Below are 19,621 nucleotides of genomic sequence, written 5' to 3'. Positions count from 1 at the left end.
GTAGACTGTTGCTAATATCAATACTACATTATCTAGCTGAAGTTCACATGCACAAAACTCAAAGTGCAGATCAACACAAAATTTGCTTACTTCTACAGTTTTGCATTTAACCCTTGTTTTATGAAAATTGAAACTCCTTCATCCATCCTATATCTACAAGTGTAAGATGCCAAATTATACCCACTTATACTGACACTATACATGCCCACAGTTACAATATGTTGGCACTTATGGTTTCTGGTAAAAGTTCACCTGTTGCATTAATAAAACTATCAAATTGGCACAAGGGTTCAAAGCCTGGATTATTGTTTAAAATGTTTTCGAACTTTTCTTGGGAATACCTCCAGCAATGAGGAGTTCACTAGAATAATTTTATTCATTAACTGAATAGATTCATTCAATGCCAAACCTTGAGTTTCAAGCTTTTTAATACTTGCAGGTATATGGGAAAAAATGAGTACTAATCACAGCAATGTCTTTTTTAATACAGGAATCATTAAAAGCTTCCTTGCACTGGAAAACTGCCAACGTCTCTGCACTATCGAAATTGTTTACTATCCCTCTAATGGCCTCAAAATGTTCATTTAAAAAAAACACAGCTTCAACCCACATACCCCAACGAGTTACCACTGGTTCGGAAGGTCAAGGCACGTTTGGTGTTTTTTTCTTTGTACGTCTTGATGCAAACAGGAGCCTTTAGAAACACTGTCTTTGAGGATGAAATCAGTTTATTGACATTCACAAATGTGGAACGTACTCCTTCAGCAAGGTGATGTACTCAATGAGCAAAGCACGTCCCATTAATCAAATTGGGATAAAACACTGAGGGCTTTTCCTGCTTTGATCATATAGGGAGCAGCATCTGAAATAAACACAAACACCCTTTCATCTGCAGAAGATTCTGGAAATATTTTTCTAATACCCTCATTCACAAATCTGGCAATCATAGGATGATCTACTTTTTCAAGTTCTTTGCAGGCCGCTAAATAGGTAGAAGAAGGCTCTTCTTTTAAAGCACCAACAATTAAGTTTGCAATGTAAAGGCCACAAGTGTTTGTAGTTTCATCAACTGAAATCCAGATAATGCTGTCCTCGAGTTCATAGTGTATTTCTTCCAGAACATTTACGTAAATTGTCGGTATGTAATTTTTATGCAGTGTTGATTCATCTGGTATATATTATGATTTAAGCATTATTTGTGCAGGAAGCCTTTGAGGATAGGGTTTGTATGTTTGTGAAGAGGAATGTTGCTTGCAGTGAATGCTTCACACACATCCATGTTCAACCAACTTTTTGTTTTCCTTTGGACAAATCCCTGGTACTGCAACTTGCTGGTCCTTTCTTCTGCATTCCTGTGATACGACGACTTGTCTTGACATGCTGGTCTATTTGACACTTTTTTTTTTTTTGCACGGAACGTTTCTCTCACAAACTTGACAATATAAAGCAATTTCGTCATATGTAAATGTTTCAGGATGGTCAGCTATCCACGAAATGACGTTTCTTTTTTCAGGCAACATGGCACACAACATGTTGTAAACACGTTCAACTGTGTGTAAATGGAAAGCTAAACTGAAACCACGGACATGCGACTGAAAGCTTGATTAGTTTAATTCAACTGTTACCGACGCGTACGGTATGACAGTGGAGGGGATTAACCTGGATTAGCCAGTGCAGGAGCATTGACTGTCTGCCTGTTCCTGTTCCTCTTCTGTAATGATTTCACTATGCAGTGGCCTCTCGGTTAGTGATTGCATGCAGTTCTAGGTTGCGGTCAATCTGTAAGACATCAAAACTAGATCGAGCTAGAGACTGCCCATCTAAATTTTTAAAATATTGTAAACATAGGTGAAAATATGCATCGTCACTAGTTTTTAGTCAAAATATGCAGTAACCAGTGAGAAGGAGCCAAATATGCCAATGCATAAGCAACATCCAAATGCATATAAACCAGTCTCTAATTACTACTGTTAACAAGTAAGGAGAGAAAGGGGAGAGGATGGCTGAATGCTCAATAAGTATATGAAAACATTTTATTTTAATATCACAGGCAATATCAACATATAATTTTTCAAATGAATTATTGTCCATCTGATGCCGGAGGACCTCGTCGAAAGGAAGATTTCTTCTGTGTTGCAGTATCAGTTATGCTTGCATGCAAACTTCCAATACTAAAAGGGAGAAAAGTGAATGAATATCAAAGGCAACAGAGTAGCAAAGCAAAGTTGCAACACATACCATAAAAATAAATTTTTAAACTTTGAACATCAGCAAATAATAAAAATTTAAAAAAATAAATAAAAAAGAAAAAAATGCGGGTCAGTCAACTGGTCAAATATGTGGTAGGCATACATTTATTTGCTGACTATTCATACATTAAAATAACAACAACCACCTCCCTCTTCACAATCAAAAATATGAAATTTACATACCTGTTTACATTTATTTCAGCAGTTAAACTGCTGGAAGCCGACACATCATCAAGCGTCAGCTGAAACAATTTATTGCATTTACTGTATAGGACATTTAAAGCTACTGCTTGCTTTATTAAAAACATATTCTTCGACTTCAACATAATGTTTAAACAAATTGCAAAAATAACAATATATACACAAACTGAACTGAGTGATGCTGACAACTGATATAATTATTGCAAGAACACACACACACAGTGTCGGACCACTGCAGGACATGCAAGAAAAGTGTCAATAAGGTTCTGGAAGGTGCCAACAGGGATGTGGAGCCATGCCAGCTCCAGTGCTGTGGCCAGCTAGGCTAGGTTTCACGGTCGAGGATCCATGGCACAAACAGCCTGATTGAGGTTGTCCCAGAGATTCTTGATCGGGTTTAAATCTGGGGAGTTTGGTGGCCAGGAGAGCACAGTCAACTCATCCTGGCCCTCTTCGAACTACACATGTGTAAAGTGAGCTGTGCGACATGCTCCTTGTCCTGCTGGTACATGTGAACGTGCCTAGGAAAAACAAATTGCAAGTAAGGGCGAACATGGTCCCCAAGAATAGATGCATACTTTCATTGCTGCACTCTCTCTTCCACAATGATAAGATCATCAAGGGAATGCCATGAAAACATTCCCCAGACCATAATGTTCCCTCCTCCCACGGACAACAGAATAAGGAGGTAAACCATTCTGGCTCCTGGTGAGCAAGAAGTTCTTCGACGCCTCTGTACGCCTTGATGTCACTTTGAGAACTGTTGTGGCTGTGCGTGTAAAGAAAATAACTTGTTTTGTGTCAATCGTGAGCAAGGGTCACTGAAATTGGGCTGTGGCACAATGCATTAATATTGCTCAAAAGATAACAAACATTATTTATCACGCATTTCCCAAAGATGAGCAACAGTTCGACACAAACATGCAGCCAAAGTGAATGTGGTAACTGTACATGCACGTTCAATTCAATTTTGGCCTGAAGATTATGAATGAGATTCAAGAAACAAACTTCTAGGGTTACTTTCCAGAAGGAAGCTACTACCCAAAGCAATCCCCAGCACAAACTGACATGGAGAATAAACTACACAAAGCCAGGATGTAAGCAAAGAGGTAAGAAGCAAGAGCATAAATAACACTCCAATTAATTATAGCTAAAAAATTATCTTAAAATAAATTTTTAAACATAAAAAAGTGACCTAATGACAACACACCACATCACTGAAGCACACTTAAATCTAAGACGACGTGCAAAGCAGAATGAATTCGTTATTGGTGTCTTTGATTTCTCGAGCTCTAAGAGTTCCAAAAGATGAATGCTCACCTCTGCAACGGGGATGTGGAATGAATGTCACAATTCAGGAGAATACTCTAAAGAGACTCCTAGACATTTGTTCCCGAGTGCAAGGTGGTGATAGAGACAGTTTGTTGCCTTTCGAAAAAGGTTTCATTACGTCAATAAGATCTCTCTTTGGACTTTTTGAAAGTCTAAAAAGTATGAAAGTCAGCTACATATTAACTTCCAGACTAAATGAAGATCGCTTGGAAAAATTTTCTCCTAGGGTATGAGGATTAGAAATATTTTGTATTTGAAGAGAGAAATGAGGTGTGTCTCCTTAAATTTCCAGGTAATGCAAGTGATACTTCCTTCTCTGGAAACACACCAATTACTGAAGAGTTAAATGCAGAGTCTTTTTCAGTGCATGTCGACCCAGATTCTGTATCCCTAAGTTTTATTACAAATTAACTCTGTATAAATGTTGTCGAGGGATCACCAACGCGAGAAATCCCAGAAGCTGTGAATGTCTAAGAAAATTTATTAACATGCTAGCTGAGTATTTGGAATTGCCATGGTACGTATTTATTCCAATCTTCTATTAGTCCACCTCCTTCCCCCTGTCTCTGTCTAACCACCTCCTCCCATTCCTCTTTCTGTCCATATCCTCCTCCTCCCCCCACCACCACCCTGTCAATATGCTGCTTCCTCATCCGTCCATCTGCTCATTCCCTCTCCTCCTCCACCTCTCTCTGTTCATCTCATCTTATCCTTTTTCCTTTCTCTGTCCATTTCCTCGTCCCCCTCTATCTATGAGTCTCTCCCCCCCCCCTCTATGTTCATCTCCTGCCATTTCCTTTCTGTGTCAATCTCCTCCTCTCCCCTCTCTGTCCCCTAGCTCTGTCCGTCTCCTCCTATCTGTGCCTCTCTCCTCCTCCCCCCTCAGTATCTGCCCCCCTCCTCCTTTCTCTCCCCACATTATCACAGTCATCCAAACAAGAGACTGGCAGTTCTTACCCCATCAGTATTTCTTTCCAAACTGTAACCAGTGTGTGTACCAAATCAGAAATTTTTCCAGGGGTTTACGATGAGTTGTTTACAGACGGCTTTGCTCGTATATCTACATGTCAAATTTATTTCACACATATTTAACATATTTCATGCATATTTGTACATATATTTCGACTATATGTCTAGCGAATTTCAACCTGCAGTTTCATTTTCAGGCATCTTAATGTTTATATCGTATCTGCTGAGCTACATGCTGTATAATGACATAATTTTGCAGGTACATAAAGTGGCATATGTGATACAGTCTGCAAAATGTGTTGTGAATAGAGTTAGTAGTAATGAAGTAATAAATTAAAAAATCATGCATGGTGTGGCCGTTTCTCAAGAATCTCTCTGTGTGTAATGTCATATCTCCTGTACTGTATGTCATGTAATGATACAGTCTTTTAGGTACATTCAGTGGCACATGCGATTACTGTTTCCGAAATGTGTTGCAAATTGAGTTAGCAGCAAAGAAGTAATAAATTTAACCATCATGCTTGATGCAGTAGTTTTTCACGGATTCACTGTTTATGACCTCATACCTCCCGAACTAAATGTCGTACAGATCTCTTATGTCCATGATTTTGGTGTTCATGTTTAATTACAAAATAGATAACATGTATGTATGTATGGTCCCAAACTGGTGGTTCGAGAGGTTTGCAAGAAATAAGCTCTTGTCTAATAGAACACCTGACTTTCCATGGCAGTAATGGCAAACATATTTTCACATACTCTCGCTCATGCAGCAATCAAAACTGCAACACAAATGTTTTTCTCCGTCTTATAAAATACCTGCAAAATACGAGAGATAACACAAACTATTGTCTTAAAAGTTCCTTCCGCCAGGACACAGTTACCTTCCAAATGATACAGATTTTTCTTTTATTAAAAAGAGACTAAAAACTAGTCATCACATCTTTTGTCTAAGAGATCAGTATGATGATGTTCTTAGCTGCAAGGAAAGTAACACTGATTACCTAACAGAAATGAACCACAAAAACTTCCATTCAACAGCAAACTTAGAAAAATGTATCACCCATAGGAAAACAAATGTTGAAGGTGAAACAATTAACTAGCTGACAATGAGATGGATCAATACTGAGAAGGCTGAACCATTTGTTATCCAATATAAAACTACTTTCTCACCAGAAATGCCATTTGGAAAAATTAATATCCCCACAAAAAATGGAAACTGACCTTTAGAAAGTCTAGCTGATGTTCCACATGGTCTTCTTTATAGTACATGAAGACTGATCTCCATGGTGTGCGGGAGGGGGGGAGACCGCATTTTCTACTTGTACATTAAGTACTATTTAATTACTTACATTAATACTTGTGATTTTTTGATGTAAAATGGTCCTGCTTGTGTTTATTTGTTTCATAAAATTGCCTGTTTTCAAACCACACAATATTTTGTCAACACCTTTCAGTCGGCAGTGTGACTCACTCCATACAAAGCAGTTTTTCTTATGGGAGAGACAGCCATTGAATTTTTTTATGTATTTATAAAGTGCTGAAAACGTAACCTTAACATCAGTTTATTCTAAATATGCTGAAAAATTTTAGAGCTTTTTTTAAAATAACTCAATAACTAATTGTTTGTACTGAATATTTTCATTTGATGTAGTCAGTCAGCTTGGCTTCTGAATGCCCCATACATGCATACATATATACGCACACCCACTTTTATAATTTGTATGGATGAGGTAAAACTGTGTGGTTGTGCAGCAATTCTGGATGTTCTTCCAGATGCAGTGAAATACATTGCAAGTTATACTGCATTTAAGTACCAAAACAATGATAAATTGTTAGGTATTCCAGTAGCAAAAAGTGAATTAGAAGAGTCTATTGCAGACTGGATATCAATTACATCTCACGATGATCATTACTCTCCAATACGAGCACGGAAAAACAACATGTTGCAGTTTGAAGGAGAATTTGTTGATTTTAATGGAAACGGAGTGCGCAAACAAAAAAATGTTGTAAAGTCTCTGTGCTCTATTTTGAAACAGTTTCCACACAGTTATTGCTCTTTATGTATGAACAAGAACATTCATTTAAGGATTAGGTCTCTGAATCAATAAGCAAAATTGGAAACTATAAAGAGATATGCACAAGGAGGAAGCTGCTATGGATTTCACCTTCATCTGATAAACGGCAACAGAAATGTGGAACAGTCTACACTACCATCTGTTTCTACACCAAACAAGTGAGTTATGTTTCATCTTAATTATCATTTCCTAATGTGTAATACATCTGTCATGCCACTTTATTTAATTTGTTCAACTATGTATTGAACCAAATTGAAAGTAAAATGAATGAATAACACCCCAAAGCAAGTGTGGTGCAGTACATTTACTGAATAATCAAACTGCTGTGCTATGCTATGCTGTGCTGCCTCACTGTGATGTCAGCGGGCTCCAGCCAATAGATCGCATTTCTGCTGGAATGTCCCACACCCCCATTCCCACCTCCAGCCTGATACCCCTTGCTTTCAGATGTTTCATGCCATACACACCAACGGTCACCTGACCAATTAATCTGGAAAGGCCATTTATCGTCACTCAGTGAATGTCCAATTGTGGTATTGGCATGCAAATTCCAGCCTTCACCACTGAGCTGACTGTGCCAGCTGTAGCAGCGACTTAAGACTATGTCATACACACAGGATGCAGGCATTCAAATTTTCTCTTAGCTTCAGTGTAGGTCAGTCTGTCTAGCGTCTTGTACTCCACGATTTTCCTTTCGTTCTGGAGAATCCTGCAGTCAGGCGAGCAAGGCAAATGGTGCTCTCCACAGCTGACACAGATGGGAGGCAGGGCACATGGAGTATTGGGAAGTGATGGGCGTCCGCTATCTCGGCATGTGACGCTAGAAGTACAGCGGGAAAACATATGGCCGAACTTCCAGCACAGGGGAGGGATATAGGGCTTTACATCACACCGGTAGACCATCACCTTGACCTTCTCGGGCAATGCATCACCCTCAAAGGCCAAGATGAAGGCACCGGTGGCGACCTGATTATCCTTCGGACTCCAGTCGACACGCCACACGAAATGTACACCTCACCGCTCTAAATTGGTGCGCAGCTCATCATCGGACTGCAAAAGAAGGTCTCTGTGAAATATGATACCCTGGACCATGTAAGTGATGGTTACAGAAATATCCCCCAGCTTGTCACAAGCAAGAAACTCCCATGACTGGGCAGAAGATGCTGTTTTGATCAAGACTGACCCAGATCTCATTTTGGACAAGTCCTCCACCTTCCCAAACTTGTCCTCTAAATGCTCAACAAAAAACTGAGGCTTCATTGTCATGAAAGATTCCCCATCAGCTCTCGAACATCTAAGGTACTGGCGCGAATAAGATCCGCTGCCATCCTTAGCATGACGTTCTTCCCATGGTGTGGCCAGGGAGGGGAATAATTTGGGGTCATACTTCTGTGCGTTGAATTGAGCTCATGATCGCTTAGAGACGGCTGGTGTTTCACCACCAGTAAGAGATGATGGACTACGCTTCATCATGTGCCATCCGCCCTGATGCCACCCACTCTGACCAGGGGCGCTTCCCACAGGCGCAACCCAGCCGTAGCAAAGGCCACCTGGCAGGATGGCCATTGCCGGGAGTCCCGATACCCCAGAGGATGGGCATCTACCCCTTGGCATACATAGGGAGATAATGGCGCAGGCATCAGCAGAGCGATCCCTGTGTGGTCGGGGGGCTACAACCAACAGGGTATGTGGCAGACCCACCACAACGGACTGGCTACCGAGCTGGATATCAGGTGCAAAGAAGTCCATGGTCATCGTCGACGTACAAATTGACACTGCATAGTGCATGGTCGAAAATGAACCCAGGAAGGTGTGCTCGCCCAAGAGATGGAGAATGGGCAGGACTGCAATGCAGCAACAAGAAAGTAGGCTAAAGATCTCAATGCACGATGGACACGATCCACCTTATAAGGCACCCTTCCCCAGTTGGCTCGCTCTTCGGGAAAATCCAAAGAATGGAGATCAAACCCTACAGAGGACCATCACATAAAGGCCAAAACGTGTGAAACTCCTTTCAGTCACTTCGTACGACAGGCAGGAATACCTCGGGCCTATTCTAAACCCTGGACCCACAGAGGGATTTCACAACCTTTAACTGAGGAGGAAGCACGTACTGAATTATCTGCTCAAAAACTTGAGAAGCCCTCCCATGCTCAATATTTATTTTGCAATAATACTGACCCTCTATGAGCAGTATTGACAGTCTGTACAATATATTGAAGGAGACTAGAGAGCTTTAAACAATTCTGACACACATTCACTATATGGCAATGTATATTGTACCATGTAAGGGCAGTGATGTGCAATAAACAGCAGTTCCTACTGAGATCAAGAGAAATTCAATTCACACTGAATGAATTTCTGCAGAGAAATGAAAAAATTAGATGACAAAAGATCAGGGCGTGTGCTGGAGTATGTATATTAAAGCATCATGCAGTACTTTGTAAACAGGCACAAACTTCATTTCTCAGATGCCATATACCTCATTGTCCAAAATGGCAGAGGGAACTGAAGCCCATGTGTCATGATAGTCAGCAGAAAAGTTTATTTTACTTATAGCAGTTTTCAGAATTGGCAAATAGGATCAGGGCAGCTGTCCTGTCAGCATAAATGATTTTCTTCCTTGCACTCCACAGACATCAGATCACATAAGCTTTCAATTAGTAATCAGTAAGTAATTGTTTTATTTTATTTTATTTTTTTTTGCAACAGTTGTTACAGTAGAGGACACACAGAAAACACAGCATGTGTACACAATAATTTACAATTTCCTTGTTTAATTTTTAATTAGTTTTTGTTGTTTATGAAGCTACGACACAGTGAATGAGCCAGTGGCCCATTGAAACATGTACTGGAAGATTTTCAGGCTAATTTCATCTATTCTGCATAATTTCCGCTTGTGTTTTGCAAGGCAAGCAACAATACAAATGAGTTCCACATTTTTGCGCACCAACATGTTCACTACAAAGGCATGAATATTGCGCAATTGTATTTTGCTGTTCTTGGCCTTGCACTTTCCTGCAATATATTGGCACAATATTACTGCGCATACATATTAAGTGTGTGAGGGCCCCGTCACAAAAGGTGTTCAATAATGTTGAAATATGGTGCCTGTTGAACTTAGCAGAGTAACAAATTATTCACATATTGATTAAACCATTCTTTAAGAATGCCACTCTTTGAATTGGGACACAATCATCTTGGAATCAAGTGTCCTCCTCATAGAACTAAGGTGGTTGAAATTCATGGGTGATCTCTGCTAGTACCCACAGTTTCATATTTTAAAACAGAGGGTTTTTTCATTACTTCGACTATGATTTTTGTGTGTGTGTGTGTGTGTGTGTGTGTGTGTGTGTGTGTGTGTGTGTGTGTGTGTGTGTGTGTGTGTGTGTGTTGACTGGAGGGGAGGGGGGGGGGGTTCGGCACTGCCTATAGGTGCACTAAGGAATATTCTCATCCAAGTTATCACTTTTATAAATTAAAATTAAATTGTCTGCTAAATTTTTACAAAAAAATCTACTAAAATTATTAGACGTAATGTGTACAAACTTTTACTTACATTTCCTAAAACTACAGCTCCCTGCTCTTTGTCTGTATCATCATCATCATCATCATCATCATCAGCTTCAAGAACCTGAACTACTATACTCTCTCCTGAGAGTGTCAATGGAAGACTCTTTGTGACCTTGACCGGAACAGGTGTCTGTGCTGGTATAACCAACACTTTATCATCGTTTGCCTGAAATGCAGAGACCACATGAAACTGCCAAATGACATATTAAAGTATTCAACATTTTTAATATTTATTTCAGTAAAGAAATAAGAACCACAGCAAAGTGAATTAGTAGATAAAAATGAAACACACAAAAGAAGTTAGGAAGAAAACTGACAGAAAAATATGACAAAAGTTTAAAAAAATTTGATTTCTTGTTGGTTTTATATAGTTTTATGTTATCTCACATGAAAGTGGATGAAGGTTATGTCACAATGAATTGAACTTGAAAATAGCAATACAGGAAATGTGGTGCATTCAAGGTATTCTCACACTTTTTGTTCAATTGATTTAAATATTATTATTTTGGTCTACTTAAAAATCAGTTATTAATTAGGATTCTCTCTCTCTCTATTACTTTTTGAAGCATTTTCTGGCAAAATTGTCTGTTCTTGTAATAGGGCACGTAACTGTTACTCCAACAACCAATAGAAGATCTCACAGCATCCTTATCACATTATACCTAATTATTCCATTTGTTTTGATTACAATCATGCTGTCTCTCCAACACAGCCACTATCACTAAATCTATTAAGCACAAATGTATTAACAAAAGGCATCATACACCTCTCTGTCATATACATGAGAAGAAATTAGGACATTATCATTTTTATCCATTATTCCTTGGTCATAAACCTATATAACTGCTCATAGTTTAGAAATTTTATAGATTAATACCTGATGTTTGTACTACTGCACACTGTTCTTTATCTCAGAAAAAAAAAACCTGATAAGACATCAGCCCTAGGTGACCACACAATGCCAACCCTTCACTGTTTCACCTACTGCCTAAAACATCATTGAATGAAACTACTGGAAGAATATGCAAACTCAGTCATTAGTGTCAGCATTCAAAACAGGAACCAACAATTTTCCTGCAAGATGACCGGCAGCTGTTTCCAGAAAAACCAGTTTTTCTGTCAATGACACCCAGTCACAGAACATTAAAAAATACATCCACAACTTTCCCCTGTCTGCATGGATGCTGCATTTCATTTTAAACAATGCTATGGTGCCAACTGTACATCTCATAAGCAAGTAAAATGTACTGTGATAACAGAATGCGACTCTTACCTCATTAAATATAAGACAGCATACCATCACCATTAGTTTGGAATTGTAGTGGATCACTGCTGCTGTCTGTGAGAAATATTGTCACATCAAAACAAAAACACGACACTTAGAACTCAAAGCATGTTTATTATCGACACCAAAGTACCCAGACCAGAACTGACCTCCTGCATAGAGACTACAGCTATTTATACAGACATTTAATACTCCAGATTATTAAAACATTACAAACATAAGATATTTCTAGAACCTCCCAGAAATGATAAACACTAAATAACAAATAATTGCTGGTGGTCGGATCTGAACTCGTGACCAACAGCACACCCGCTGACGATGCTAACCACTACACTACACCACTACACTTCACGTGCCACAGCTCGCTTCATCATTAGTTCTCGCTGGAGCAGACTACAGCACCCTAGATCTAGATCTCGTCAACGGTCCTCCGTATGGCAGTGCTGGTGGATTCTCACGTTGTGGTCACGTCATTATATCCCCTTCACTAGTACGAGCATCGAAAGTAGCCCCTCCCTTCAAAGCTCCAGGATCCTCGAGTCGGTCTTCAGTTTTCTCGAACCTCCCACCGTCAGTGTGTGTCTCTGGAGTGTACCAGGGCTTCACACAGAGGACTCGTGCTTTTGTCTTCGTGACAAAGGGTTACAGTTCTCAATGGCATACGTTATTATGCGACACACGATTAAGGATACGACGAGACCCAAACTAGGACTACAGTAACATTTTCAATAGTCTCACTATCCGCACAGGTATAAAACTCCGTACCGACTCCCCTCGGCTGTACTTCACCGGTCGGTGCTGGGCGTTAAAAGTGCATTCGGTATTTAATCTGGGCATACAGGGTTTATATTCGAGCCAGCTGCTTTGCTCCTTCGGTCTTTGTAATGCGTTTCATTTAGTCATCCCGAGTATCGTCCAGCCGAAACAGGAATAGGGTATCCATAGTCATTTTGGCCTCGCAACCACAGAACAGAAAGAAAAGTGAGAAGCTTTCAGTTTCTCGCTTCGCTCAGTCGTGTGCGAATGTCACTACAGGCAGTACCGATCCCACTCTCTCTGTTCCGTGTTGACGTACATCGAGACCGTACCTGCCAACCTGTTACTAAAGTGTACTGCGAGGCCATTCGCGTGTGGAAGGCGTGCAGTATTTTCCCGGTCAGCCTTGATTTTCTAATGTTCTGTCAGCACGTCCGTAACTGAGAAATACTTTGCTCTGTCGAAGAAGTCCAGGGTGTCATAGACACACAGCAACGGACAGACATCTTCCTTTGTGATATTGTTCAGTACCCGAGATCTGACACAGAAATGCCATGTGCCATCTTTGCTCTTCACAAGGACTGTCAGAGAAGACCATCGAAGAGGACCGAGGACACACTAAACATTCAATGATGTTACCTCGCAGCATCATCTCCACTTCCTCCGGGATCATCCGTCATTCTACCAGAGAAACTTTATACCAGTGCTGGCCAATCGGTGAATTATCCTTAGTGTCGATTCGGTGTTTTACCATAGGCTGCTTCCCTGGCTGCTCTTCACTCGGGATTTGAAAGCGTCCGAAAACTGATGCAGAAGGATCACAACTGACACTGTCCCTCGGTGACGTCAGGTCCTATCGGCAGTTTGATACTAGCTTCCTTCCCTGTGTCGTCTGTAGTGGTAGTAGAGCACGTTTCTTCACCGGTGTCACTAAGCTGACCCTCCTGGACTGGTTCGGCTATCTCTGAGCATGTACCTTTAGGGACGAGTTGTGGCTGCTCGTGACACTCCTCGCCCATCTAGAATGCTTATTGTCACTACCGGTTTGCAGATTTCTTTCGGGAGATGTCTCGACGTCGAGGAAGGGGTAACGACGACTTCGGTGGCGAACAAATGCCCGGAAGCAATCTTTGTTATCTGTGGTTGTTGAAATAGCTTTATCAGTCTGGAGCTCTGATCTTCGACACTGTGATGCCTGCAGCAAGTTTCCCCTGAAAATAATATCGTGACTTTGTTCTGTTTAAATGACAAATTTTAAAGGCCGTGTTCTGTTATCGATAGTTATTCCTGCAATACGTGTTCCTGTCAGCTACACATATTTCCTTTTTGTGACTTCCACACAATTATTTTCATATCACAGAATGCAGTATTCTTTAGCTAGCAATAAGCATTTGACATAACAGAAAAAGAAGCCCCAGAGTTCACTAGCACCTGACGCAGTCGGCCGTGAATGATGTCAGTGAGTTTTCCTGACATCTCGATAACTGTTGTCCGCAGACGATTTTCATCTGTGGCAGCCTTTCGGTGGTTAGCCGAGTGGCCAGTACCTCCGTACAGTGACAGGAAATGCCTATGGCGTGTTGGGAAGTGACCCATTGTGGATACAGTGATTAGCTTCGGTCCACAGATCGACTGTAATCGTTTGCAGTTGACTGGTACGAATAGCACTGTTGTGATTGCTGATGTCTTGTGGCATAATAGTCATCTAATAGTCTTCTTCCGCTGCAGTAGCGTACAAAGTATCCACGCCACCAACAGTGAAAACAAACTGTTTGTTGTCCTCCACCCTCAAATGTCTGTTCTTCTGCAGGGCATTTTACATGGTGGATTAGTTGGTTGTACCTGTGTTAGTTGGATGCTGGGTTATCATCTGACAACAGCAACATAAGTCCAAGTCCATTTTTCATGGCACATCCCACAGGTGGTGGAGATTAGTGTCAAAGAACAATACACTTCTCCTTCAACATTTTCTATTACCTCCTGATGTATGGGGTCTACATTACTGGTCACCAATTCTTGAGTGTACTTGGTCTGACAGTTCTGGCTGCCACAAAATGCTGTCTCTCTTCTCTTACAATCTGGTATATGAGAGTAGTGAGATCATGGTGTTCTTCTTTAACTTCCACAGGGACTACTTTCAGGAATCAACCCTCTTCCTTTCTATTGCTTTTCCTTGATGTGCTTGTACCACTTGATGAATTCTTCTGTTGTTGTAACATTCTGTTGATTGTCACCAAAAGTTTCTTTCAGTTCAGCCTGAAATTCATCCCTGGTATTGAGCTCATCTTCTTTGTTTTATTTATTTATTTATTTATAATGTATTTTACATGTACTACATAGGACCATATTAAGTAGCAAATCTCCATGGTCATGGAATGAAGTCAGTATATGAAATTGACTTCAGAAAAGTAATAACACAAAAAATTAAATACACACAAATCCCATGCAGATGACAAGCTGCGAGTATATACTAGCATAATCAACAATATAATACAGAATTAACTTAATTGTTTTCCAGGAACTCCCTGAAAAATTGAAAAGAGCGAGCCATGAGGAAAGTCTCCAGTTTAGACTTGACAGTGCAAAGATTACTGCTACGGTTTTTTAATTCTTGTGGCAGCTTACTGAAAATGAATGCAGCAGAATACTGCATGCCTTTCTGTACAAGAGTCAAGGCGCAATACAAATGCAGATTCGATTTCTGCCTACTAGTTGCTAATTCTCGGAATACGCTCATATTGTTAACAACAAACGACACTAAAGAAAATAGACACCCATTAAAAAAAGTTAAGCATATAATTGGTTCTCGCATCTCAAAATAAGATAGATATCTTATACTGTATTTTTTGATGTCACGGAGTATTATGCAAATGAAAGCTATACATTCTCTTGGAACCAATTATGAAATGAAATAGGAACATTTGGGAAAAAAGTTGCAATGACCTCCAACATCAAAAAACATTAAATGGTTTGTATAGCACACTGTTCAGTAATGCGTAGGTCCTCAACGAACCCTCAGGCACTCTTGAATGGGACAGGGCGCGCTCAGTACCAAATCATTGCAGGCCTCTTGGGACGTTTGTCCCACTCCTCAATGGCAGCATTCCTGAGAGCTTCAGTCATTAATGGAGGATACTGACGACTAGAAATCGCTCTTTTGAGCACGCTCCATGTATGCTCTATGCAGTTGTATCAGGGGAGCATGCTAACCAATCCATTCCTCAGATCTCACATCCTGTCAGATACCAACACACACTGTGAAGTCTCTGCAAAACAACTGACTATGGGTTGTAGAATGTTGTTTTCATACACTGCAGTGGTCATGTTGCCTTCAATTGGAATGAGTGGTGTGCGGTGGCCCTACACGATACCTGGCCATAATAAAATTGAGCCACCGGATTGTTGGTGACATTCCACAGTCATTTAGAGATGTCTATATTCCCCTTTTCGCCTCCATATGCAAATAGAGTTGTTGTCAGGATGCAAGCCTATTTGCAATTCACCTGTTAACAGCATTTTGGTCCATTGGAGTCGTATCCAAGGTTCACGTGCTCTAGCCCCTCTTACGCAAGCACCCCTGTGATGTGGACGAAGTGCTAGAGTCTTGAGAGGTCTTCAGCTGTACGAACCCCTATCATAAAGTCTGTTGTGCACAGATTGGGTCCTTGCGGTAACCCCCGTGGCTTCTTGAAGCTCATGACACGGAGTAGTCACTCTCCTTATAGGGTGTCTCTGTGCAGATATCATTACATACCGGTCCTGAGCTGCTGTAGTTTTGCGTGGACGGTCTTCGCGATGTCGATCCACTATTGAATCCATTTCCTGGAACTTTTCCACAGTCTGGAGACAACACTTTGATTAACATGAACAATATTCACAATGTCAACTTGTCTTGTGTTTAATCCCACCTATGTGACAATTTTGATACAGTCTGCCATGGAGAGCCTGTGCTGAGGCATTCTGCTGCATTAAGAAGCACACGGACAACTGTGCATTCATAGCTCTGGTGTACTGTATTTGTTTACAAGCCGTGATTGCACTGCCCCTGATGAGGTAAAGTGGCAACGACAAATGAGTTCACATTATGTACACAACCACCTTCATACATACACATAAAAGGAACGCCCATGAGGGAAAGTGGCAACGACAAATGAGTTCACAACATTTACACAACCACCTTCCTACATAAACACAAAAGTAATGCTCATAGTGATTATTGGTAGGTAATTTGCAAATATGCTTAACTTTTTATGATGAGTGTATATATTGAGATGCCAATGCCAAAGTTTCAAGGCTCCTGAACAGGGTCGACAAGAGATTCTCAAACTTACACAACATATTGATTGAACTCTCTTTTCTAAGCCAAAAATACTCTACAATACAATGTCATAGGTCACAAGTGAATGGAAATAAGCAACGTAGACTAATTTTCATGTTGGGCTATCACTTACTTCAGATACTGTTCTAATGGAGAATATAGCAGCATTAAAAGTAAATACATAAAACTGCAACCAGTCACTTTTTTGAAATATTTATTTATTCATTCCATGAACTGGTTTCCAAAACTTTTGAGGCTCATCTTCAGATGGTTTTCCAGAAGTCACATAACTATTTCAAGCATAATGCTGGGCGCTAGTTTGCAACAGTATGGGCAGCTTTTGTTGTTAGTATCTATTTGACTGCTTCCATTGTGATGGCCAGTTCATCCCACATCACTCAATTTTACACAATATTGCGCATATACACTGTGATAATGAAACCTTGCCAGCATCTAGCATGTGCATACATATTGTGGGAAAGTGAGTGTTGTGGTACCAACTGGTCATCACAATGGAAGCAAACAGATGGATACTAACAACAAAAGCGGCCCATACTGTTGCAAACCAGCATCCAGCATTATGCTTGAAATAGCTATGCAACTTCTGAAAACCATCTGAAGATGAGCCTGAAAAGGCTTGAAAACTGGTGCATGGAATGAATAAATAACTATTGCAAAACAGTGATTGGTTCCAGTTCTGTGTGTTTACATTGAATAAACAGTCACAGGTTCTAAAACATCTTTAATGGTTGAACTTCATCAGTAGTAGCATTCAATTTTTGAACAAAATCCTACCCACGGGCTTTCCATGACAACTTACCATCTATCTGAATACCTACAGATTTAAACTGTCCAGACTCACTAATCATATGCCCATTCTGTGTAATCAAAATGTCAGTTTTTGTTGAATTGTGTGTGGTGAGTCTGATGCGGACATATAAGTACCAATTTGTTGGCAAGGTATTAGTGTGGCATTCGTGCCTTTCTGACATTCGTGCAGTAAATGCAGCAAGGTAAACAATGGCGACATTATTACCCAATGCGTCCAAACAGGATCAACGTGGTGGTGTTCTTTTCTTAGCAACGGAAAAACACATACCAGTAAACACATACCGGTAGACATCACATCGGAGAATGAAGAATATTTATGAAGCAGCATGTCCGTCAAAAACCACTGTTGTCTAATGGTGTGTGACAAAGGGTGCTGTTACTTCATGGTAACGCATGTCCCAATATTGCATAGGGGTCATTCCCCATCAAATCATCCAGAACTTTTAGGAAATGACACCCATTGACAAGCAAATCCTTGAAATTTTGGGTAGCAGAAGTTTACCTAGATATATTCACATTTTCAAAATGTAAATGTTGTAGGTAAATTACTTTTTCACTTATCACAAAAAGAAGTTGTATAGATTCAGGAATTCAAGCTTTCATAAACGAGCTCCTTTATAATTTAAAAATGCAATAGTTTGTACAGTTTTTGCAGTGGAAACTTGATATTTTTTTTAAGTTAAGCCTTTAACTGCTCTGGACGCATTTATGCACGCCACCAGTCCTCCTACCTGGTACTCTGAACATGCCTACGCGTAGACACGTTCACAGTACCAGATAGAAGGACTGGTGGCGCGTGTAAACACATTCAGAGCACACACGGACAGGTACAAAGGCACACGCATTAACATGTCCAGAGCAGTTAAAGGGTTAAGGAGGAATATTTATATTTTTATAGTCATGTTTCCTGTAGTACATATCCATCATCTACATCTCAGAAAAAATTGTAAATAATTTCTTTTAAACAAAATCCATGCATGGACATTATAGCTTTTTTTTAAAGGTATTGCCTCCTCACAGATACTTTTGAAAAATTTACAAACACCATGAACACACTACATATTCCATTATGTCATGCAAAACGAATCAGTTTGTAGAAATAATGCGAAGTGTAAAAAACAACATTACTGTAAAAGAAACACTTAAGTTGCTAATTGATGACTACCATGTCACCACTAAATTGCTGGAGTTGGCTATGCTGGATTTCCCTGGGAACAAATCATATCTGAGAACACCGTTTTGCTGCCACTATATGTATTGCATCATCCAGTTCCTTTGATTTTGTGTCACGTGTCCACTGAGCATGCAGTTCCGAGCTCTTGTACCGAGCTGTACACAGAGACAATTATTGGTTAAAAATTCAATTTTTGCAGTTTTTAACTATTCATTCCAAAACAAAAGTAAGTCCCCTAATGTTACAATAATAATGTGAAATACTTTTGTAATGAAACAATGGGATAGAATGATTTTTCATTAATTAATTACTTTTTAGGTTACACCAATCATCTTTTGAATTATTTACGACAAATATTGGTATTATGACTGAAGCATCATGGAAAGTACAAGTAGGCAGTCTTTTCTTGGACAGTATCTGCAAGATATATGTGATAATGCCCTAACTTGTGTGAATGAACTGACTAGTGAAGAATAAGAGCTTTTATTATGGCGAAGCAATGGTCATTCATACTGTGATTTAAGTGTTTCGTGTGTGTGTGTGTGTGTGTGTGTGTGTGTGTGTGTGTGTGTGTGTGTGTTAAACACAAAGACAAGTACCTGCACAGATTCTCTCTACATAAGAAAATTTGCTGTATTCTCTCTATTTAAAAAAAACTATCCTGAAAGCAAAGTTTGATTCTCAAAATTTGCTTCTCTTCGACCAAAACAATGTATGCTTGCAGGATCATCAGGAACACATACCGTATGTGTGTGCATTTACCACCAAAATGTTAAATTGCTTCTAAATTCCATTTCTATTAGGAAACATACCAGGATCTAATTAAAATAATAACATGTGATATAAATAACAGTCTTT

The 19,621-nt window shown here is 40.0% G+C and overlaps 1 protein-coding gene across 1 annotated transcript in view; it reads right to left on the bottom strand.

Moving 5' to 3' along the window:
• Window positions 1-2,019: 2,019 nt before the first annotated feature.
• LOC126470698 (heat shock 70 kDa protein 14-like) overlaps window positions 2,020-19,621 on the bottom strand; it is a 200,888-nt gene continuing 183,286 nt past the window's right edge. The window contains exons 8-10 of the mRNA XM_050098698.1: window positions 10,386-10,565; window positions 2,433-2,491; window positions 2,020-2,171 (exon numbers count right to left, since the gene is read on the bottom strand). Coding sequence (XP_049954655.1) covers window positions 2,081-2,171; window positions 2,433-2,491; window positions 10,386-10,565 — 330 coding nt within the window. The 3' untranslated portion in view covers window positions 2,020-2,080. The remainder of the gene's footprint in view (window positions 2,172-2,432; window positions 2,492-10,385; window positions 10,566-19,621) is intronic.

The sequence above is a fragment of the Schistocerca serialis genome, chromosome 3 (assembly GCF_023864345.2).
Source record: "Schistocerca serialis cubense isolate TAMUIC-IGC-003099 chromosome 3, iqSchSeri2.2, whole genome shotgun sequence".
Lineage (NCBI taxonomy): Eukaryota > Metazoa > Arthropoda > Insecta > Orthoptera > Acrididae > Schistocerca > Schistocerca serialis.
The sequence above is the reverse complement of the archived record's forward strand: the minus strand, read 5'-3'. Positions and strand labels throughout refer to the sequence as shown.